The 23,201-nt window shown below is 45.7% G+C and overlaps 1 protein-coding gene across 3 annotated transcripts; it reads right to left on the reverse strand.

The window, feature by feature from the left end:
* Positions 1 to 5,174: 5,174 nt before the first annotated feature.
* TMEM269 (transmembrane protein 269) lies at positions 5,175 to 19,267 on the reverse strand. Of its 3 annotated transcripts, none has more exons than XM_046662793.1 (7): positions 19,135 to 19,267; positions 17,754 to 17,862; positions 14,573 to 14,711; positions 10,832 to 10,929; positions 10,026 to 10,169; positions 9,228 to 9,431; positions 5,175 to 5,805 (listed from the first exon to the last, which is right to left on the reverse strand). In XM_046662793.1, the coding sequence occupies exons 1-7, from the start codon at positions 19,147 to 19,149 to the stop codon at positions 5,669 to 5,671; spliced, it is 846 nt and encodes a 281-aa protein (XP_046518749.1). In that variant the 5' UTR covers positions 19,150 to 19,267; the 3' UTR covers positions 5,175 to 5,668. The 3 variants fall into 3 exon arrangements, with proteins under 3 accessions (XP_046518749.1, XP_046518748.1, XP_046518747.1); XM_046662792.1 differs by having other exon boundaries at positions 9,228 to 9,428; positions 18,982 to 19,267; XM_046662791.1 differs by having other exon boundaries at positions 18,982 to 19,267.
* Between the last annotated feature and the right edge of the window lie 3,934 nt (positions 19,268 to 23,201).

The following is a 23,201-nucleotide window of genomic DNA, read 5'->3' on the forward strand; positions in this document are numbered from 1 at the left end:
AATAGCCTTCATAGTATATAAGCATACTTGAAGTTTCCAGAACTAATCTTATACTTTTCCATTATATTTATTTAATCATAATCCCCGCCCCCCGCACCTATCATGTCCCTTCCCCAATCTCTACCTGTTCGAATCCTGCTGATCCTTTAAAGTCAGAGCAAGCCACCTGCCTCCCTTCTTCTTTCATGATTCCCCAAATAGAATTCATCTCCACCTCTGCTGTTCGCTTATCACTGTGCCTGCATTACTGATGCGGTTCTGGGATTTTCAAATGACCCGGCCTGTTGTGTCTGAAGGTATGCCGAGCAGCCGCGTCCATTGCTGACCTCTCTTTTTCCGCCCGTCAGATCTATGCTCTCAACAGAGTCATGACAGAGCTGGAGCAGCAGCAGTTCGATGAGTTCTGCAAGCAGATGCAGCCTCCCGGAGAGTGAGCCGCCCCTGCGTCCACCGAGATGGGGCCCTGGAGGCTTCGTTTGTGAGCCTCTTACCAGTTTTAAGCTGAGATGGCCCATTTGGAGCCTTACAGAACTAGGCAAGAAGACATTTGTGTTATTCCTAAAACTGGATCCATCTGAACTGCCTATGTCACTTCTGCCTCACTGGTTTCTCCAGTCTGAATTGGCCCAATGCTTGCTGAAGAGACTTGTTTTATTCTTCTAAGACAATAGATCCTTGTGTTTTTTTTTTTAACCTTTTTCTATTGTTTGAGAAAAATCAGTGTTTCTTGTGAAACTAAATCTTCTCCAAAAATACAAATAAAATTCTAATAAAATGTTCATTTGCTCATACGTTAGTTTGGGGGTGCCTAGCCGTAGAAAGTGCCCTCAAAAAGACTGTACGGGGTAAGAAGAGTTGAGGTGAGCAGAGGGCACCCTTTCTCCCTCGGGAGGGGAGTGGACAGGAGAGGAGAGAAAGACCGTGACTGCTTCCAGTTCTCATTCTTCCTGGAGACCTCACAGACCCTAAGATTTTGGCCACACAGGTATAAATACGCGACCCTTTACTCCCAGGTGAACCGCTGCTCAGGGTTGGGGCTGGAAGCTGGGACCCTTCTCCCTTTGCGCATGTAGACAGCCAGCGGCAGGCGTGCACCAACAGGGAGAGGGGTGCAGGTGCTTTGGGTTTTTCATTTTGGGGGCTACTTTACCAGGCCTAGAAATGGGTTGATGATGGGAATATTCAGGCTGGACCCATGCGCCCGCCATCTTGGGTGTGGAAATGTAAAGTTGTTTCTGCAGCAGACGTTGGCGTCAGGAATGGTGGCTCATACCTCAGTTCTAGTGCTGGCATTATGTTAATGCTGCGCAAAAGGAGAGGCTGTTCTCTCAGGATGTTTCATTTCCAGCTATTCCTCCGGAGTAGGGGGAAGAAGGATGTCATGAAGCGGAATATGTGTGGAGATGAGGCAGATCATCAGTTATAGCAAAAGAGCCAAACGCTGCCACCTCCTTCACTCTCCGCACTGGAAATGCCTGCGTTTTCCCAGCCGGTGCTGGGACGTCTTAAGTGGTCCCCCGCTCCTCTTTGTCTCCCTGCTGCCTCTGAAGTCGCTGAGAATTCTGTTCCCATTGCTGTGGCTTGTTTTAGGAGTAAACTGGGGCGTTAATGGGGTGTAAGAAACTTGCTACCACTGCAGGGGAATGTGTTTTGGGGAGAGCCCAAAAATAAGGATAATCTCTACATAAATTATCCCCACAAATGGTAATTCAGTTCTGTGGTATCCTGCTGAATTTGAGTGAATGGAAATTTTTTGGTTTTGTTTTTTGGAGGAGTAGGGGTTTGGGGTGAGCTGTTGTCATAAACCTAAGGAAATGCTGTCGTGTATTAGAAAGAGCACAATTTTTGGAGACAAATGACCTGGGGTCAACTACCAATTCTTTTTTTCTTTTTTTTGCTGAGGAAGATTCGCCCTGAGCTAACATCTGTTGCCAGTCTTCCTCTATTTTGTATGTGAGTCGCTGCAACAACATGGCCACTGATGAGTGGTGTAGGTCTGCACCCAGAACTGAACCTAGGCCACTGAAGCAGAGCACGCGGAACTTAACCACTAGGCCACAGGGCCAGCTCCTCAAGCACCAATTCTATGCTGGATAAGTTACTAACTTCTCCAAGCCTCACTTTTCCCATCTATGTAATGGAATAGTATTTTCTTCCTCTCAGGATCACTGGTTGAGAAATAAATAAGGTAATGTGTGTAATAGATACTCAGTAAATGTTACTTCCCTTCCCAGACACCTTGTTTCATGAGAAATGTTTCAGATTTCACAGAACCAAGTATTTCATGAGTGTTGGCTGGAAAGATTCTGATCCTTAGCTGGGAACTGCTTGTATTAACGTGTATCAGCCCTGGACACACTCTGTTCTAGAGAGGTGTTCTAGTGTTGCAGTTTTTCAAACTGTAAGCGTTTGTAAAATCAGTTTAATAAATTGTGGCCAGCTTTTCTTTTAAATGAAATAATAGAATAGATTAAAAAATATCACATGTGGTAAGTATATTGTCTCATGAAGCTTTTGTTTCAGGTTTATATACACTTACGAATGTGTATACTGCATTTGAGGTCAAAGTTTTTTCTTACTGTGGGTTGTGGTAAAAAAAAAAAAAAAAAGTTTGGGAAATGAGAGGATACCTGAACCAAGACAGGAATGGATCATCTTTTTATTCACATTTTAAAGAACGAAATGGTTTATCTCCTACCTGAGAAATGCCAAGGTAAGGGCTCCAGAGGCCTTTGTATCCATAGTTGGAACAGCACAAATGCTAAGGCTCTTAGAAGCATAATCAATGAAAACTAGAACACATCGTTTCTGCTTACTTGCATGAAATGCCTCAGCCCTGATGTGATCCATTCCCAGTTTATCAGAGGTAAGAGAAGATGTTTTTGAAGGCTTGCATCAAAAAATTAATAATGGGGCTGGCCCAGTGGTATAGTGGTTAAGTTCATGCACTCCGTTTCAGCGGCCTGGGGTTCACAGTTTCAGATCCCAGGCACAGACCTACATATCACTCATCAAACCATGCTGTGGCAGCTTCCCACATACAAAATAGAGGAGGACTGCCACAGATGTTAGCAACAATCTTCCTCAAACAAAAGGTGGAAGATTGGCAATAAATGTTAGCTCAGGGCCAATCTTCCTCACCAAAAAACAAACAAAAACATATTCATTAATATCCCCACTGATCACATCAGAAATGTCTTTGAGGGGCCAGCCCTGTGGCCAAGTGATTAGGTTTGCACACTCTGCTTCAGCGGCCCAGGGTTTTGCCAGTTTGAATCCCAGGCACAGACGTGGCACCGCTCATCAAGCCACGCTGAGGTGGCGTCCCACATGCCACAACTAGAAGGACCCACAACTAAAAATACACAACTATGTACCAGTGAGCCTTGGGAGAAAAAGGAAAAATAAAATCTTTAAAAAAAAAAAGAAATGTCTTTGAGTAAGGACCAGCCCAGTGGTGTAGCAGTTAAGTTCATGCAATCTGCTTCAGCGGCCCAGGGTTCATCAGTTCGGATCCTGGGCGCAGACCTATGCACCACTTCTCAAGCCATGCTGTGGTGGCGTTCCACATATAAAGTAGAGAAAGATGGGCATGGATGTTAGCTGGGGGCTAATCTTCTTCTTCTTCAAAAAAGAACTGTCTTTGAGTATTGGAAAACTGTCAGTGTCAAGGTAGTGGATACAAGTTTCCAAAATTCTAATGCTCTCTTAAATGCTCAAATTTTATCCTTGGCAACAAGAACTGTTTTTTCTTGAAGAGACAGTCTCACCCAGTTCATATTTCAAGAAAACCACGTCTGAAAAACCCTAGTTTGTCAGTCATCCTTTGGTGTTTCATAAGAAAAGCAGCTAGTTCAGTTCAGACTCAAACCAATGTTTTTCCTCGAGACAACCAGTACCATTTAGTGCCGCTGCCTGGATTCGCACCAAGGTCCCAGCAGCTTTACCCACAGTTGCTTTGCACCATTAGCAAAATGTCAATAGCGACATTTCAGTCCCGGTTTTAGGATTATTAAGAAGATAGTTTTAGCCCTGAAAAGGTGTCAGAAACACTTTCAGAACTTCTGGCTTAAGCCTGTGGTCGCTTCCCTCGTTGGGTTGTGTGCAGGATTAAGTGGAATAGTAAAGTGCAAGGATCAGTTCCTGGCACAGAAGAAGGGCTAAATATATGTTAACTATTATTGTTACTGTTATTTTAAATGGAAAGTTATCTAACAGAAAGGGAGGAAGGCTAGAGGGGAGAGAAGGAGAGATCTAACATTTACTTAACCCCTTTTACACATCATTCACTATTCTAGTTATTTTATGTGTCGTGTTTAATTCAATTCATCTCCAAAGTAAACATTTTTGAGCACCAGGCACTGTGGCAGGCAGCAGAAATACAAAAACATAAAACTGAAGGAACTTAAAATGTAGTGGGACACAGACGTTCATCTAACTAGTAAAAAACATCCGTGATACAGCTGAGATATGAATAGAGGGCAGTGGGGAAGAGGCGGGAGCTAGCTGTTCCTTTAAAACCAAATCATAGTCATATGAACTTCTTTGGATTTCTATTTTTAAAACCTAATTTTAGATTTAATGCATATTTGCCACATGTACTGTGCTGCAAACTTCAAGAAGTTAGACCTGAGGTGAAAGGGGCTCTGGTGCCCTGGTTGAGGAAGGGGCGGAACTAGCCAACAGTCCTTTGGTGAAACATCTGGAGGGAGAAAGTCCAGAGGCAGTGCTGGGGGGTGTTGCTTTCAGTGGACCTGAAAGCAATATTGTTTATTTTTATTTGATCTGGATTTTAGAATATGAAGTAGTGTTTAATATCTAGAGTTTAGTATTTTAGGGCTTAGGGAAAAACCACTCAACAGATCCTGGAAACCAAATGATGTCCTCAAGCTGCCAATATGTCTAATCTCTAAACAAAGCAAAAGGCAGACGCTTTCATTGTTGAAACATAGAATTTTAAGTTACAAAATCCCACACACATTCAAGTTGGGCAACATGATTGTCCTGTGATTGCTCTGATCTACAGAGCCAGACACTGCGAGTTTAAGAAATGCGTTAGGGGCCAGCTCCGTGGCCGAGTGGTTGAGTTCGCGCCCTCTGCTTGAGCGGCCCAGGGTTTCGCTGGCTGGGATCCCGGGCGTGGACATGGCACCGCTCATCAGGCCATGCTGAGGCAGCGTCCCACATAGCACAACCAGAAGGGCCTACAACTAGAATATACAACTATGTACTGCGGGGTTTTGGGGAGAAGAACAAGAAGAAGGAAAAAAAAAAAAAAGAAATGCTTTAGTGAGCACCACCCCACCACTGGAGTGGAGGCCATACCAATACCAAATGGTTTCACTCCTTTCCTAGAGGTTAACCACAGTACACAAGGTCACTCAGCTAAAAACAAAGCTGGAACTCAAACCTGGCCCAAGTTTAGCTTAAGAAAAAATTCTGTTCTATGTGACATAGGCAACTGTTATCCCCAAGGGATTCAGAGCCCTGAATAAAGAGGCAGAAGTGAAGGCCGCTGGCCCCACTGTGGGCTGCTCTGGTTCAAGGCAACATGTATCTTGCACACGCACAATGCAGGGACAAGGAAAGATTTAGTGAGGATAAGGCAGGCTTGGCCCGGCACGCTGGCACAAACCCCACAGAGGCCAGTGGCAGTTGGTAGAGCTGTTTAGTTTCCTCCGTGCTGTAGCCTAAGACACTCTGCCTTGCCCCACATAACTTCTGGAAAGAAGATGTAGGACAGCGACCACATCAGGCAGTAAAAAGCGGTTAGCGAGAATGGAGACAAAAATAGCATGATGACACCTGGAAGAAGAAAAAAGGCAAACGCTCAATGTTTATGAAGCTCTATGTGTATTTTCCACCCTCTACTCTCTCATCTCCATCCTTCCATCCTTCACTTTTTATTCATAGTGCCTAAGAAACAAAAACCAATGAGACATGAGCCCTGCCTTTAAGAAGTTTTGTCTATATGTAACTAGACAATTAGAATCTAATGCAATCTCAGGTTCCATTTTGTCAAATTCAGATCAGAAATCAATCTTAGCCAAAAACAAATATGAGCTGCCCAGATGCCTTGTTAGGAAAAAAAATATATATGTTCTTAATTGTTTCAAGTTTAACATGTGATAGTGGCCAATGCAATATTATATGTATGCAGAAAAGAGTTAACATAGCAGGCCTGAGACCTTGCTTGCAAGGTTGGCCCTTGGCTGGTGTCTGGAAACTTGAATAGTAAACAGTTCCCTAACCGTAAGAGTGGCCACTGTGCTCAGACTGTACAAGCAAGATAGTTTATATGGAACAGTGATTTCTTTCCATCGAAGCATGGGGTTTTGGTATGGGATATTGGCTAGGCAGAGGGTGCCTATGTGGCTAGTTCCTACAAAACCTTTGAGCAGTGAGTCTCTAAAGAACTTCTGGGTAGACAAAACTTCACATTTGTCGTCACAGTTCAGTGCTGGATGAATTAAATGTGTCCTGTGTGACTCTACTGGGAGAGGACTCTTGGAAGTTGGTGCCTGGCCTCTCCACACTTCACCCTTTTCACCTTCCCTCTGCTGATTTTGCTCTGTATCCTTTTGCTGTAATAAATCTTAGCCCTGAGTACAATTCTATGCAGAGTCCTGTGAGCGCTCCTAGAGAACTGTGGAACCTGGAGGTGGTCTGGGGGACCCCCAACACAATTCGAATCTCAGATTCACCACCAAAAGGCAAAAGGGCACCAACATTTGTGGAATATCTACTTTGCACTAGACATTCTGCTAGGTATGTTACAAAAATTATATCACTTACATTTCACAATTATCCTGTGATTTAGAATTAAGCCTATTTTTCAGATAAGGAAACAGAAGGATGTAACCTGCACAAGGTCCTGATTCAAACCCATGTCTGCCGGCCTCTTCAAAACTAGACACTTACACAGCCTCAGAGAGCTCAAAGGAGGGTGGGAGAGTATGGGCCAATGGCATTTCCACGGGTGTAACCACCAAGTGTTCCTCCAGAGAAATCAGAACATACGACCTGACAGAAGACACCTCTGGGGTAAGAAGCAGTTACAGAGGTGTACTGGAACTTTGGAAGACTGCAGTTCAAGAACAGTCATTGGTCTGTTGAGGCAATGAGACAATATTTTAAATCAGAGTTGTCCTGGAAAATACGTGACATAAGGTCTCAGGAGCCATAGGCCAGTTTCTCAGATGCACAAAGCTCTGTGGAAGGGGAGGAACCTCAGTCTAGAAAGGTGATTGGCTGCGCTCCGGGGAAGAGGACTGTCCACAGCCGCCATTTTGAAGTCTGTCCAGAAGGGCTCTGGCATTAACCAGTGCCAAAAGTCTGTGAGGTGCAGTTTCCTGCTTTACTCATACAGCAAAGGCAATCCAAGGAAGGCTAAGGGCAGGTGCATGGTTTATTTTGAGAAGAGGGGATCAGTGGTGTCTACAGGCACAAAGAACATTGTGGGAAACACTGTTGCCATGAGATAGAAGAAGGCAGGTGGAGGGAAGAAGGGGGCTGGAAATTTCCATTTACAGGACACCTGTGCCAGAGGATTTATCTCCATTATCTCATTTAATCTCAAGAGTCCTGCAAGGGATTATTGGCTTCATTTTATAGATGAAGACTGAGCTCAAAACAGTGAAGCAATTAACCCAACTCGATGCAACTAGTGTGTGCTGAGTTCGAACTCGAACTCAGGTCTGTTTGGTTCTAAACCAAGACTCCTCTTACCTCCATTCTGCCTTCGCCGTCTGGGGCACAGAGGGAGCCAGCGCCTAGAACTTGGACAGGGTTGTTGGTGCTGATGCTGCAGAAGAAAAGGTGTGAACCTAAAGGGGAAGGTCAGGCTGGAACCTGGGGCCCTACAAACCACAGTGGACCCACAATGAGGGAAGAAAGGAAGAAGCTGAGCATCCCCACAGACGTTCATCTTGTTTACAAGACCAGGACCAGGTGTGACAGGACCTCATGGCCTGGAACCCATCGCTCAATTGCTTTAGCCCAAAACCTGCTTCCTCAATATTCATTTTATTTCCAACATGTATCTCAAAGCTCTTCATGTCCACCACCACCATCACCTGTCATCTGACAAAAAGTCATTCCTCCATTTCTCAGTCTCCTATAATCTATTCTCTACATTACAGTCAAAGGGCTCACTTAAAACTGTCGCCCAGAAATCCCTTCAGAGGCTTCTCATTTGCCTTTAGGATGAAATCCCGAATCCTGCCCAGTGTGCCCACCAGCCTCGGTTGGTGTCACTAGCCCCCTCAGCAAGTTCCAGCCACACTGCTGCACTGTGGCATCCAGCACCTTCTTGCCTCAAAGCCTTCACAAAAGACTGTTTCCTCTTCGGAACCACCTCTCCTACCCACCGCTTGGTTTCATTTATCAAATTTTTTCCAGTTTTATTGATGTAATTGACATAAAATACACTGGTATTAGTCCAAGGTGTACAACATAATGATTTGATATATGTATATATTACAACACGATACCACAAGTTTAGCTAACATCCATCTCACATAGTTACGATTTTTTTTCTTGTGATGAGAACTTTTAAGATCTGCTCTTTTAGCAGCTTTCAAATATCCAATACAGTATCATTCACCATAGTCACCATACTGTACCTTACATCCCCAGGACTTATTTATAAGTGGAGTTTTTACCTTTTGACCATCTTCACCCAGCTTTCATTTACCTTAAGGACCTTTTCCCACTCTTCAAGTCATCCCGGTCTAAATTAGGCCACCCTCTGACACCCTCTCAGAGCACCCTGTACTTCACAGCACATCAAAACTATACATTTCTAGTTATTTCTGCCATTATTTGTTTGGTGTCTGTCTCCCCCATCAGACGGTAAATCCTGAGGCAGGAGGTGTTTGTCTAGTTTACCAATTTGATTCCCAGTACCTAGCATATGGCAGGAATTCCCTAAATTCCCATTGAACTCAAGAACGTTCAACAAATATTTATTGAGCATCTGCTATGTGACTGGCGCTATCCGAGATACTGGAGATTACAGCATGAATAAGACAGTCCTCTACTGGGGGCAGGTTTAGTGTGTACAGACAACAAACCAGGAAATGTATGTCAGATGATGATAAATTCTGTGGAGAAAAATAACGCCGGGTAAGGGAGCTGGGGGATGCTGGGTGAGGTACAGAGGGGCCATGAGCAGTAGTAATAATACACGACATCTAGTGACATTTGAGAGCAGTATTTTCACTCACCTGCCAGATAAACCATTTTTTTCCATTTCTGAGACTCCAGGATTTCGTCGTGTGGGTAGTAACTTCGGTCCATCATGAAGAGGATCATGAGTGAGGCCATGCAAGAGAGAATGAACGTGTTGCCTTTGGTCAGAAGGGAGGTGGAGGCCAAGACACAGGAAGCGTAGGGGCAGGGTAGACCTTTGTATGTGAAGGGAATGCCTGCTAGGGAAAGAAAACACGAGGACTTTAGGTCTTCCCCACCCCACGCTCCAAACCCCCTTAATCCCAGGGCAGTGGCAGGTTGTAAAGCATTCAGTTATTCACAGAGGCGATGTGTGGGTTGTGCACTGGATCCCCAGGGTAAAGCAGGCAGCTAGGACCAGGCATGTGCCCCGGGCCCAGGAAGCCTCTGGAGAAGGGTCCTCTGAGTTGTTCTCCTCTGCGTCTGCACTCCCTTGTGTTGTGAATTTCAGCAAGGGAATTGCCCTTGTCAGAGCTCAGTTTCTCCATCTGTTTTGGGAAACTGGAGTATGACCTCTAGTTCTAGAGTCTGTGAATCCATGTGCTCCATCCAAAGGTGACACAGCGAGAAAAAGGCACAGTTGGTCCAAACCGAGGACCCCTGCCTCCCAGAGAAAGGCTCTGCCAATGCAGCCTGCAGCCTCCAGAGGGCCTGGGGCAGGGAGAAGGCAGGAGGAGGAACCCATTAAGGGAAGGAGAGGAGGCACTTACTGCACCCCAGGCTTCTGGCATCCAAGCTCCTCCCCCTCCGTGGTTCTATTCCCTGAGCCATGAGGCAACCTGGGTTCCACTCACCACTTGAATAAAAACACAGGCGGAAAGAAGCAGCTAACACATAGATGATGGCCAGGAACCCGTTCAGAGCCCCATTCACGCCTAGGAGCAGGGCTGACGCCAGGCCAAAGGTGGTGAAGACAGCAAAGTCATTCAGCTCAGCTCCTGCTCCAGAAGGCCAAGGTTAGAAGAACTGAGACTCACACGTCTTGTACCTTAGTCCGCTCTGGTGGGAGAGCTGGAATGGTGACAAGCAGGGTCCGGAGGTCCCAGAGAGCAACAGCTGCTCCCCCCGGGGCAGTCTGGGGTCCCCTCCTGGCTCTGCCTCAGACTGACCATGTGGCCCTAGGCAAGTCCGTCCCTGTCCAGGTCTTAGTTTCCCATCCTTTAACAGGCAAGGGTTGGACTACAATGGGATACAAATTGATAAGCTATGGAACCCTTTTTTCAAGCAAAATCTTACATAGAAATATTTTATTGTATTTTAAACAGCTGCTCTGCTTGGGGTAATTTTTCTTTTCCCCCCACTGCAGCCACCACTCCCACTCCCAATTCCTGGATTAGCCCTGAACAGGGAGGCAGGGCAGATAAGGAAACTGAAAGCCAGGACAAGGATGGCCAAAGATCAATAAATGAGCCAGCAGAAGAGCTAGATCCAGACCGTGGGGCTCCCAAACTCCCGCTCTGGGGCTCCTTCTGCTATACTCGGAGAGATGTGAACAGGAGTGGTGACTGACGAAAACCCACTGGGTGTTAGAGGATGGAGGAGGGGACCTGAGCTGGGTGCTTCTGGGGTCAAGGAGAAGTAGTCTGAGGCCTGGACTCACCCAACTTGGAGCAGATGTTGAGGCGTCTGGTCATTGCCCTGACCGCCATGTCTAACAGGAAGCTCATCAGAAGCATCCAGGAGGCACAGTGGGACTTCCTAAAGTACAGGCCAGCAGGTCCAAACAGGGCAGCTCTTTCATAGTCTCCACTGGACAAGCACTCCACACACCCCCAAGACACCAATACAGTTCCTACACTTGCACCCATTCACAGACCCCTGCATGTTCCCCATGTTCACGTCCATTTTGATATATACTGCTTTACACACCACACACACACACACACACACATGCACACACCCTCCCTCACACATACCTACATCCCTTCCATACTCTGAACCCACAGTTTTAAAGGAGTGCCCTGAACCCCCTAGGTAATCAGTAAGGTCCCATCCAACTCTAAATTACAGGCATATTTGATGGCATGGGGGTCTTATATTCTAGCCCAGGCCCTGCAACTGTCTCACTGTGAATTCTCAGCTAAATCACTCCCTCTTCTCTAGGCCTCTGTTCCTCCATCTGTAAAATAAGGCATTTGTGCCAAATGATTTCTTTAATAGTTATAGGCCTCTGAAGATTATCTATTTCTCCTAGTGTGAGTTTTGGTAGCTTATGTCTTTAAAGCTTGGTCCATTTCATTTAGGTTACCAGATTTGTGGGCATAGAGTTGTTCACAATAGTCCTTTATTATATGTTCAATGCCCGTGGGGTCAGTAGAGATGTCCCCTCTTTCATTTCTGATACCAGTAATTTGTGTCTTCTCTTCTTTCTTGGTTAGCCTGGCTAGAGGCTTATCAATTTTATTGATCTTTTCAAAGAACCAGCTTTTGGTTTCATTGACTTTCCCTACTGATTTCTTGTTTTCAATTTCATTAATGGCTAATTAATGTCAAAATTAATAATTTTTATTATTTTTCTTCTGCTTACTTTGGATTTAATTTGCTCTTCTTTTTCTAGTTTCCTATTGTGGAAGCTTACATTATTGATTTTAGATCTTCCTTCTTTTCAATTATCTCTAAGACTTTATTTTTTTAGAGAAGTTTTAGGTTTACAACAAAATTGAGAGGAAGGTACAGAGATTTCACAAATACCCCCTGCCCTCATATATGCATAACCTCCTTCATTATCAACATCACTCACCAGAGTGGTACATTCTGGTTCTTTGTACATATCAAGGATGAACCTGCACTGAAACATCATAATCACTGAAAGTCTATTGTTTACCTTAGAGTTCACTCTTGTATATTCTATGAGCTTGGACAAATTTACCGTGACATACGTCCATCACTATAATATCATACAGAGTATTTTCACTGTCCTAGAAATCCTCTGTGCTATGCCTATTCATTTCTCCCACCCTCCCCTGGCAATCACTGATCTTTTTATTGTCTCCATGTTTTTTCCTTTTCCATAATGTCATGTAGTTGGAATCATACAGTACGTAGCCTTTTCAGATTGGTGTCTTTCACTTGGTAATATGCTTTTAGGGTTCCTCTATGTCTTCTCGTGGCTTAATAGCTCATTTCTTTTTAGCACTGAAAAATATCCCACTGTCTGTGTGTACCACAGTTCATTTATCCATTCACCTACTAAGGGACATCTTGGTTGCTTCCCAGTTTTGGAAATTATGAATAAAGCTTCTATAAACATCTGTGTGCAGGTTTTTGTGTGGACATAGTTTTCAATTCACTTGGATAAGTACCAAGCAGTATGACTGCTGAATCATACGGTAAGAGTATGTTCAGTTTTGTAAGAAACTACCAAACTGTCTTCCAAAGTGGCTGGACCATTTCGCATCCCCACCAGCAATGAATGAGAGTTCCTGCTGCTCCACAATCTCAACATCGATTTTTGTCGTCATTGTTCTGGATTCTGGCCATTCTAATAGGTGTGTAGTGAGATCTCATTATTATTTTAATTTGTATTTCCCTGATGACATATGATGTTGAGCATCTTTTCATATGCTTATTTGCCATCTGTGTATCTTCTTTGGTGAGATGTCTGTTAAAGTCTTTGGCCGATTTTTTAATTCGGTTGTTTGTTCTTATTGTTGAGTTTAAAGCCTCATATATTGTGAATTATAGTCCTTTATCAGATGTATCTTTTGCAAATATATTCTCCCAGTCTGTAGCTTGTCTTCTAATTCTCTTGATGTTGTCTTTCACAGAGGAGATTTCTTTTCTAAAATATGTATTCAGTGCTATAAATTTCCCTCTAAGTACTGTTTTCACAGCATCTCATAAACTTTGATAAGTTGTATTTTCATTTTCCCTTAGTTCAAAATATTTTTAATTTCTCTTGAGATGACTTCTTTCATCCTTGTATTATTTAGAAGTGTGTTGTTTAACCTCCACATATTTCAGAATTTTCTAGTTATCTTTCTGTTATTGATTTCTAGTTTAATTCCCTGTGGTCTGAAAGCATACTTTGTATGATTTCTATTCTTTTAAGTTTGTTGAGGAGTGTCTTATAGCCTGGAATGTGATCTATCTTGGTGAGCTTGAGAAGAATGTGTATTCTACTGTTGCTGGAGTATTCTATAAATATCAATGAGATCCAGTTGACTTATAGTGCTGTTCAGTTCAACCATATCCTTACTGATTTTCTGCCTGCTGGATCTGTCAATTACTGATAGAGGGCTGTTGAACTCTCCACCTATGATAGTGGATTTGTCAGTTTCTCCTTGAAGTTCTATGTGTTTTTCTCTCATGTATTTTGATGCTCTAAATGATTTTCAAGATCTCTTTTAGACTCTGCATTCGAGGATTCTATACTTCTGTCCAGCACATGCTCTCAGACTCCTCTGAGAGTAGCCACTAGTCTCAGGCCAAGCTCCCCTAGAAGGCCATTCCCAAATCTACACCCTGATTGCAACGCCTGGGTGGCTCAGGAGAAGCAAACAGAGAGCCTCACCCCAGACCTCAGCTGTCCCCAAACAACCTCATTATTTCCTTTGTTTAGACCCATACCTATGTGTCTAGAGGGAACTACACATCTGGAAGATTAGGCTAAAACTAAGAATAGAGATTTTCTGCTTGCAAGTACGCTCCACTTATGAAATGCCAAAAACCCAGACTTAGAGAATCATAAAATTTTCAAACTGGAAGTGAACTTAAACATCATCAGGTAAAATGATCTTATTTTATGGCTGAGAAACAGATCCAGAGAAGTCACTTGCTGAGGGTGATAGAGAATCAAATAGATTAGGAGGATGTTATTTGCATTATAAGTGATTTATGTTTAAAGAGCTGATTTGCCAAAGCACTGAAATATGATCCAATTTATAGAAATATAATTTGTTTACAACTTTTGGGGGGCCCATATATATGTCTCAGATTTTCTAGAACAGTGCTAATTTCAAATATTCTACCAGACCATATGTTCTAATTTAAGAATGAAAAAATTTGAATAGTAGCCTGCCTACCTAAGGATTGGGTAAAGACTATCAGAATAGAATCTCTTGATTTTCTCATAAAAATGATTCTATACGCCTTAACTGGAAGGAACTAGAGATCATAGCACAAACTCCTTGTTTTAAAGACGGAGAAATGAAGGCTCAGAGATGTGACCTAGCCAAGGTCTGAGGCTAGGATCTTGGCCCCTTGACTCCCAACCACTGTACTTTCTGCTGTCCCCAGTTGATCCCTATGCCTCAGTGCCCAGCTCTCTAGAATCCCCCCGCCTTCCCTCATGCCATTGGCTCCAGCTCTTGGCTAAGAGCTTGCTGGGCCCAAGACCTACTTGCAGAAGCTGCAGAAGATGGAGAAAAGCCCCAGGATCAAGTTGGCCAGGGACAAGGCACTGGTAACATCCTTCCAGGAAAATTCACTCATCTGGGAGCGGCTCTGGTTGTCAATCAGACAGAAACTGGTGCACTGACCTGGGGCCCAGGGGAGAGGGGCAAGGGGTTCCCAAGGTCAAAGAGTCCCATAAGAGGTTTACTTATGGGATCCTCCCAGGGACCAGGTAGCTCCTGGTCTCCTAGACCTCATCCCAGAGCTGCACCCTCCAACACTATTCCACTGGCTGGAATGAGGGAGACAGGAGGCAGATGAAGGAGACCCAGGGGGCAAAGGACAAAGATGCTGAAGATGAGTATCTTGGGAAAGATCAATAGCAAAGCGAGAGAACCAGCACAACTATAGTCTCCAGCCCGTCTCTGACTGCACCTCTTGCCCTATAGCACAGACCTCCCTCCAGCCCATATGTTGACCCTCCTGAGACCCCCTTGGCCCACGGTGCAGGAGGATGGAGCTTCCCCCAACCAAGAGATGAGCCTTTTGTCATACAGCCCTTTGTCATAGATGAACCCCCCTTTTTAAATTACAAAGCTACTTCTAAAACTTTAGTGAATATTAAATAATACTTTAATAATAACTAAATAATACTTTTAATACACAGGAACAAAAAACACTGGGAAGGGGTAACCCCCTCACCCCAGGAGGGTCCCAAGGGGAGAGAGGCTACCAGAGGGGAAGGAAGCACAAAAGGGACCCACTGGAGACTCAGGTGCCTCTGTCCCACAGGCCACGCTCACCGTCCCAGAAGGACAGGGCTGCGGCTGAGGTGCCCCCAGGTCCTGGTTCTGACAGACCCCAACCACAACAACAGGCTCAGCTCCAACAGGGGAGGAGTTAAGAAACATGAAATGAATATGGACAGCACAAGAGTTCACAAAGCCCTTTTCACTACGTTCTCTCTTCTGATCCTGATGGCCTGAAAGATGGTGCTACGGTTCTCCCCATTCAATGAATGAGGAGACAGGTTCAGAGAAATGGAGATACTGGCCCAGAGTCACATACTAGGTGAATAAAACCTAATCCTGCCTGTTTGGTTCTAAGTCTCGTGCTGCTTCTGCTGGGGGCATAGATCTCAGCAGGAGGAGATTTGTGGGGTGGGGCCTGGGAGAGCTCAGCTGGCCAGCCCTGTTGGCAGCTTCAGCCTCCACAGGTCACGGCAGGCCCTGCCAGGGCCCCTCCTTCCTCCCAGCCCCTCTCTGCAGCAGGGAATCAGGGGCCCTGCCCATTTTCACAGCCTGCCTGTCTAAATGTGTGCACTCCTTACACATAAACTGTTTGTGAAACTAAGTTTCTTTTGGAGAAAGAGCCCCCAGTGCTCTCTGAGACCAGAAAGCCCCAGTGGCTGGTGTAAACATGCTACTCACAAATAGGAATCCTGCGCTTGAGTGAAATACACAAGTTCTGAGGTGTTTCCATGTCTGTTCTCTCATTTAACCCTCATTCATTTTAGAGGTGAAGAAGCTGAGACTCTGCATCCCCCTGCCCCTTGGAACAGCCCCAGGCCCTTCTGGTCTGGGCAAGAGTCAAGAAAAATCATGATCATTTCCTATAAACCCTGCCACCAAGATGTCAGAGCCTGGGAGGGGACCAGACTTGGCATTTGGGACTAGGAGCTGATGAGGGCTGCACTGTGGGGCTCACTGCTCCCATAGGCCAGCCTCATTCTCCAACAGGTTTCAGGAGCTACATCGCTAAAGCCATCAGGACTCCTGAGACCTTCTCATGCCAGAGCCCCTCAAAACCAAAGACAGGAAGCAATGCAAGCCAGAGAAATCTGGGAGGGGAGGGAGGCACAGGACTGGCTGCATCCTCCCTCCCCAGGAACCCCTCCCTCCCGGTCTACGCTGGGCCTCAGGGTTGACCCCAGCAAGACCTCTATTCCAGCCTAGCTTACTGTTGCCTGAAAAAGCAGAATCCCAGTATCCCTGCCTCTCAGAGGCAGTCAGCAGATGCCTGGTATATGTTTACCAATTCCTAGACACGCCTCACCTGTACTACTACACAGTTATTTCTTTTAATTAATGATCAATTGTTTACTATATTATCCCTTTCATTCACAAAGCACTTTCACTTCTGTGGCTTCCATTGGTCCTGTGAGGTCTGCTAGGTAAGGCTTAATGCTCCTACTTGCCAGGTAAGGCAAAGAGACTCAGAGAGGAGAAGAACCTTGTTCAAGGTTACACCGGAAGTGGCAGAACAAGACTTACAACTTCATTCTCAGAGTTCTTACCTCTGTACTCTGCTGTCTACCAACCAACGGGACTGAGCACTGTACTCATTGTAGGCTCAGACTGAGCTAAGTGCTGGGGAAAACCCTTGGTCCCTGCCTTTGTGGAAATTACATCTATCTAGGAAAATAAGACTCATGCAAGCATGTGGAGTCTTATAGACTCTGTTCACGATGGCACTTCATCTTATGGATGGGGAAACTAAGGTTTCAGGATAGTTAAGCAACTTGTCTCAGTAAATGGTGGAGCCAGGATTTGAATTGGGCATCCTCTTTCCCAATTAAAGCTATTTTCAGCATAATGCACAGGTCTCAGGTATGAAAGGATGTAGACCCGAGAGGAAGGGCTATAGAAATCCAGAGAATAAGGGAACACTCCCTTCATTCAGCAAACATTTAGTCACGAGCAAGATTTGGTGGCTGGTGCTTGGGACACAGAGAAGATTAAGACCTGGTCTCATCCCTCAAGGAGCTCAGTCTAGCAGAGATACACAACACCGCACAGAAGAGGAGAAGTGGTCAGGCTGCTGAGGGAGCATAAAGAGAGGCCCAGCCTGTCAGGGGGCTCAGAGAAGCCTTCTCAGAAAAGAAGGTCAGAGCTGAGGCATTGCATAGCAGCAGCCGGCAGGACTAGATCGCGTCACTCCCCAGCTTCTTGGAAGCCATCAGTGGCTGCCCAATGCCCTCAGGATAGAGTCCAACTGCATTTGGTATACAAGTCCTTCAGGATGAGGCCCTGCTCAACTCTCAGCTTCCGCTCTCTATTGCCCCTTGACCCTTTCTTTGGCCCTCCTTCTGGTCTTGGGTTGGGTAGTGGTCCTCCTTGGGAAGTCTGACACACCCCTTGAGCCGGGAGGTGCTCCTCCTCTGCAGAGCCACATCTCCTTGCACTCACCGTGCGACACTTGGCACTCTGTATTGGCATTGCCTAGCTGGTTTTCCTCCTCTGCTACAGGGGAAGCCACGTGCGTGCTGATGGAGGTCCCCTGTGCCCAGCAGGAGGCCTGACAATAGAAGTTGTTCAATGATGGTTAAATTAACAGAGTTTGTCACTCTGTTGCTTCCCCGAGATCCTCCCACTGCACCAAATCACCTCTCTCCCCTGCCTCAAAGCCTGTTCACTTTGTCTCCCAAGAAGCCTTCTCAAATGAACTCTCAACAACCCGGCCCCTTTAACACACCCAGCATCTCCCCAACACTTATGATCTTCCATTTACTCACTAAAAAAAATATTTTTGCTGATGCCTGCTCTGTGCCAGCCCTGTGTGTCCTGGGGACAGAGAGAACAAGACCCAGACTGCATCCCCAAGAAGCTTGGACAGAGTCTGGTAGGGGAGGAAGATGTGTATAGGGACAACGAAGGCAGCATGGCAAGTTTATGTTGGCCAAGGGGGTGTCCAGTTGCCGCGGGTGCACAGGGGAAGACTGGACTAAGTCTGGGGTGAGGGCAGGGGGAGCTTTCGCTATGTGATATTTACCAAGCATCTCTAAGGATGAACAAAGCGGAGGCCTTCTTGGCAAAGGGCTTTGCAGGTGCGAAAGCACAATAAAGAGGCTGAATCCCAGGGAGACAGGGCTGCCAGGAGGCCAAGTCGGCAGGGAGGCCACAGTTAGTGACATGCCCGTGTGACCTTGAATTGCAGCCTGTGGATAGGCAGTGATGTTCAGGAAGGGGATGGGGGAGGGGGTAATCCAGAAGAAGAAATTGAAGTAAAGGAAACCAGCCATGAGACTGGCGAGTGAGGAGAGAGCAGTGAGCGAGCAGAAATGGCGGGACACTGGGATTGTTTGCGGAAGGAGAGGGGAGAGTTGAGTAAGATACCGGAGATTTCTCAGGAAAGGAAACGAATGGCGGTGCCAGTGCCTTGCCCAGAACCCCAGGCACAACACTGGAGTGAGGATGCTCCAGGTGGACGCCTCCAGCAGGCGGCGAGACACAGGGCACAGTCACTCTAGTTAGAGACGCCCCCCTGTCTCTGCCGGAGAGGCCACCATACCCCCCCCCCCCCCCCCCCCAACAGAGAGCCGGCCTCTTCCGGAGGCTGTTCTGTCCGAACTGGAGAACCAGCGCTTCCCTCCCCGCCCTTCCCTGCCCGCTGTCCCGTGTCCTGTCCAGGCCTCACTTGACAACGATGACAACAACAACGCCACCCCAGCGAAAAGATGGAAAAGACGGAGGTGGGGCTGGGCTCCCGCACGTTGGGACAGCTCCTTTCCCGGGAGCCTGGTGGCGGACAGGACTCTGGGGAGGGACCTGCGCCGCCGCGGAGGCTCACCCGGGGACTGGACATTCCTAGATGGGGTGGGGCGGCGCTCCTTCCTCGCTTCCTGTGTGGCGGTGGCGGGCCAGCCCAGGCGAGGGGGCCGCACAGTCCCGAGCCTCTTATCCCTGGCTCTTAGCTCACAATCCCCGAGAGGCACGGGAGGGGCAAGGGGGGCTTTGTTTGGCGGGAAGAGGGGCCTCAATTTGCAGGGGAGCCCTAGGTTTTGTAATGGGCGCGGCGGGGAGGCGGGGTGTGGAGGGGGATGGAGGGATCTGAGAGGAGGGAACTAATCTTTCGATGGTGGCGAGTGTGGGAAGGCTTGGCAGGTGAGGAGACCAGAATGCATGGTGTGTGAGAGATGGGCTGGAAGAGAGCTGGGGAAGAGGAGGCTGTAAAGGGATGCTGGGGTCCAGACTGTGAAACTAAAAGAAAGAACCAAGCACCTACAAGTGTGCTACCAGTCGAAGCCCAAGGGTCAGGTCGGCTTCTTTCTATCATTTGCACTTCTCTTCATTTGTCCATGCCACGTGGACCATTCAAGTGGCAAACTGTAGCAAAGCGGTTATAATACTGGCTTTAACTTTTAACCAAGTTTACATTCCAGCTCTAACACTTACCCAATGTGTAAATTTGAGCAGGTTAGTTTGCTTTCCTGAACCTATTTCCTAATCTATAAAATGGAATTGAGAGTTAAATGAGATTATATGAAGTGCTAAGCACAGAGTAGAAGCTCAATCATTATGATTATTCTAAGAACATGATCATGCATCTGTTAGCCTGGACATCCCCAAGACTTCCCTCAGAAGAAGGAGAGGAGGCAGGGGTAGCTAAGAAAGACCCTCCTCCTCATCTGCCAGAAGTTTCTGAATCTCACAGGAAGTAGAGACAAGAGCAGTAAGGTGAAACTATCTACGCTTGCACTAATATGGTGGCCACAAGCCACATATGGCTCTTAAGCACTTAAGACGTGGCTAGTCCAAATTAAGCTGTGCCATACAGTGTAAAATACACACCAGAGTTTGAAGACTTAATTCAAAAAAAAGAATGTAAAATAACTCACTAATAATTTTTTAGCATTATTTGTTGAAATGTTAATAGTTTGAATATACTGGGTTAGATAAAATGTATTATTAAAGTTAATTTCACTTACTTTTTAATGTGGCTACTAAAAATTTTAAAATCACACGTGTGGCTCACACTTAGTTTCTATTAGCTGCATTGGCTTAGATCCTCTGCGGGATATAAGTACAGAGCCACAGATGTCCATCCACTCCTCCGTTACTCGAGGATTTATGATGAGCCAGCACTATTTTAGGTGCTAGGGATATTGCCGTGAACAAGACAGGCACTGTCCTCACGGGACTTACACTCAAGTATGGAGGAAAGGCAACACATAAGGTCTGGTCCTGATAAGCGCTCTGGAAAACAGAGCAGGGTCAGCAGTTATTGTGAGGTGAGAGGAGGGAGTGTTTCCGACAGGGTATCAGTGAAGTGATGTTTGAGCAGGGACCTAAATGATGAGAAGACGCAAACCGTGCAGAGATCTTGGGGGAAATGTCCCAGGCAGAGGGAACAGCAAATGTAAACGCTGTGAAGTAGGAAGGAGTTTGATGTACTAAAAGAGCAACAAGGTCAGCGGGAACAGGGTGAGCACTGAGAACGGCAGGTCACATAGAACCTCGGCCAGAAGTCTGGAGTTGATTCTAAGTGTAATGAGAAATTCTTGGGTCACTTTTATATAGAGGTGTTGTGACCTGATTTATATTTGTGAAAGACGATGCTAAGCCTCTGTGGATATAGACTGAAGGAGGGTCAGAATGGAGGCAGGAGAGTAATTTAGGAGGCTACTATATTAGTCCAGGCTAGAGATGTTGGTGGCTTGGACTAAGGGGGTAGGGGTGGAGGTGGTGACCAGCAGTCAGATTTGGGAGGTATGTTGAAGACAGATGAGAAGGCTTGCTGATTGCTGTGGGAAGAACAAACGGAATCAAGGATGACTTAGATTTTTGGCCTCAACAGCAGCGTGAGATAGGTGCTGATGGAAATAGGACTGGTGACAAAACAGGTTTTTGGTAGAACTTAAGACTTTCGTTTTGGTCACGTTAGGTTTGTAATAATGTCTAGTGAGGCTGCTGGATAAACAAACAAGTCTGAACAAAACCTGGGGGAGATCAGTGCTGGAGACATGCATGCGAGTCAGCAGCATCTGGGTGCTATGTAAAGCCATGGGAATGCATTAGATCACCATGTAAAGAGAAATAAAAGAGGGCAAAGGACTTGGCCCCACAACAGTCCAAAAGGTAGGTGTCAGGAGACAAAAAGGCGCAGTCAGTGAAGTAAGAGAAAAGCAGGATGGTGATATTCCAAATCAAAATGAAGAAAAAAAGCTTTCAAGCAGGGAGTGGTCCACTGAATCAAATGCTGCTTTAGACAACAGAAGTCTCATTACCGCAGGCACTAGGTAGCTCCCTCCTTCCGGGCTCCAGCTCCTTCAGGGCACGCCCCTATCTTGTGCATGGGAGTTTTGCACATGGGCTTTAGTGCCAGAGATATTGGCTCAATTGGTTACATGTCATGTGACCTTAACTGCTCTGGGCCCTGATACACATCCCCTGCCCGCTCATCACTAAGCAGTCAAGTGCACTACTCCTATGGAATCCCATATACACATCTTACTCTATCACTTCTGTAGTTTACTTTCTTTATACCTCTACACTGAGATCCTCTAGGACTGTCTTAATCAGCCAAAACAGGGTTATGGTTATGGTCAGACTTGAATCAAACAGGACTGTTTTGAGTCTGACCTCTGCCACTTTCTAGCTGTATAATCATGGGCCAGTTGCTTAATCTCTGAGCAGATGTTTCTACTTTGTAAAATAGGAATACTATATACCTCATATGGTGGGTTATGTGAAAATTAAATCAGATCATGGATATGCTTGGCAGAATAAAAGCTCACTGAACAGTATTTATCATCTTTATATCTATATCTACATCACCAGTACTCTCAATGCTTGGGCATTGACTGACAATAACTTGAGGAGATAAGGACACCAGCCAGCCCTCCTTCCCTCTTTCTAGACCCCTAAGATGGAGACAGGGAAGTACAGCCAGCCATCACTCACACCCAGTAAACCCTGGCAGGGCCAGCACAGTGGATTATTGAAGCAAACATGGATTGCTAATTATTCTGGAAAATATCAGGGATATCTTCCTCTTCCATATTTTGTTGAGTGGATCCCCACCATCCATATAGATACTCAAGCCAGAAATTCAAGAATTATCCAAGATTCTTTCCTCTCACTCATCCCCTCATATCTTATTAATTAATAAGATGGCAATCTGGGGCCAGCCCGGTGGCACAGCAGTTAAGTTAGCACATTCTGCTTCAGCGGCCCAGGGTTCACCATTTCAGATCCCAGGTGCAGACCTACGCACTGCTTATCAAGCCATACTGTGGCAGGCGTCCCACACATAAAAAGTAGAGGAAGATGGGCATGGATGTTAGCTCAGGGCCAGTCTTCCTCAGCAAAAAAAAAAAAAAAAAAAAAGGAGGATTAGCAGCAGATGTTAGCTCAGGGCTAATCTTCCTCAAAAAAAAAAAAGATGGCAATTTATTGTACTTTCAAAATACCATATTTCATCAAATCTAAGATGCCATCCATTGTATGACACACTATTATTTTATGTAGCTCTAAGAAAGAAAAAAATGCTGCCACTTAAACTAAGACATGTCATTGATTTTTAGAAGCTTCCAGGTTTCAGATAATAAAATGTGGGGGAAGGAAAGTACATCTTACAATCAATGAAATCTGGTACCGTCATTCCACCACTGCTATGTTAGTTCAGACCTCCATCATCTCTTGATTAGGGATGGAGGTTCCTAAGGGTCTTCCCTCCACTCATCCTCTGCTGCCAAAACAGTATTCTAAAAGGCCAATATTACCAACTCCCTACCCCAAAGCCTACAATTAGCCCTTTTCCCATAGCCCCTGGCCCATATTCTTCACTTTAAACTGGCTACAATTCCTCAGATGTCCTATTGCTTCTTGTCTGGAATTGTTTTTCCTCGCATTTTT

The sequence above is a fragment of the Equus quagga genome, chromosome 5 (genome assembly GCF_021613505.1).
Source record: "Equus quagga isolate Etosha38 chromosome 5, UCLA_HA_Equagga_1.0, whole genome shotgun sequence".
Classification (NCBI taxonomy): domain Eukaryota; kingdom Metazoa; phylum Chordata; class Mammalia; order Perissodactyla; family Equidae; genus Equus; species Equus quagga.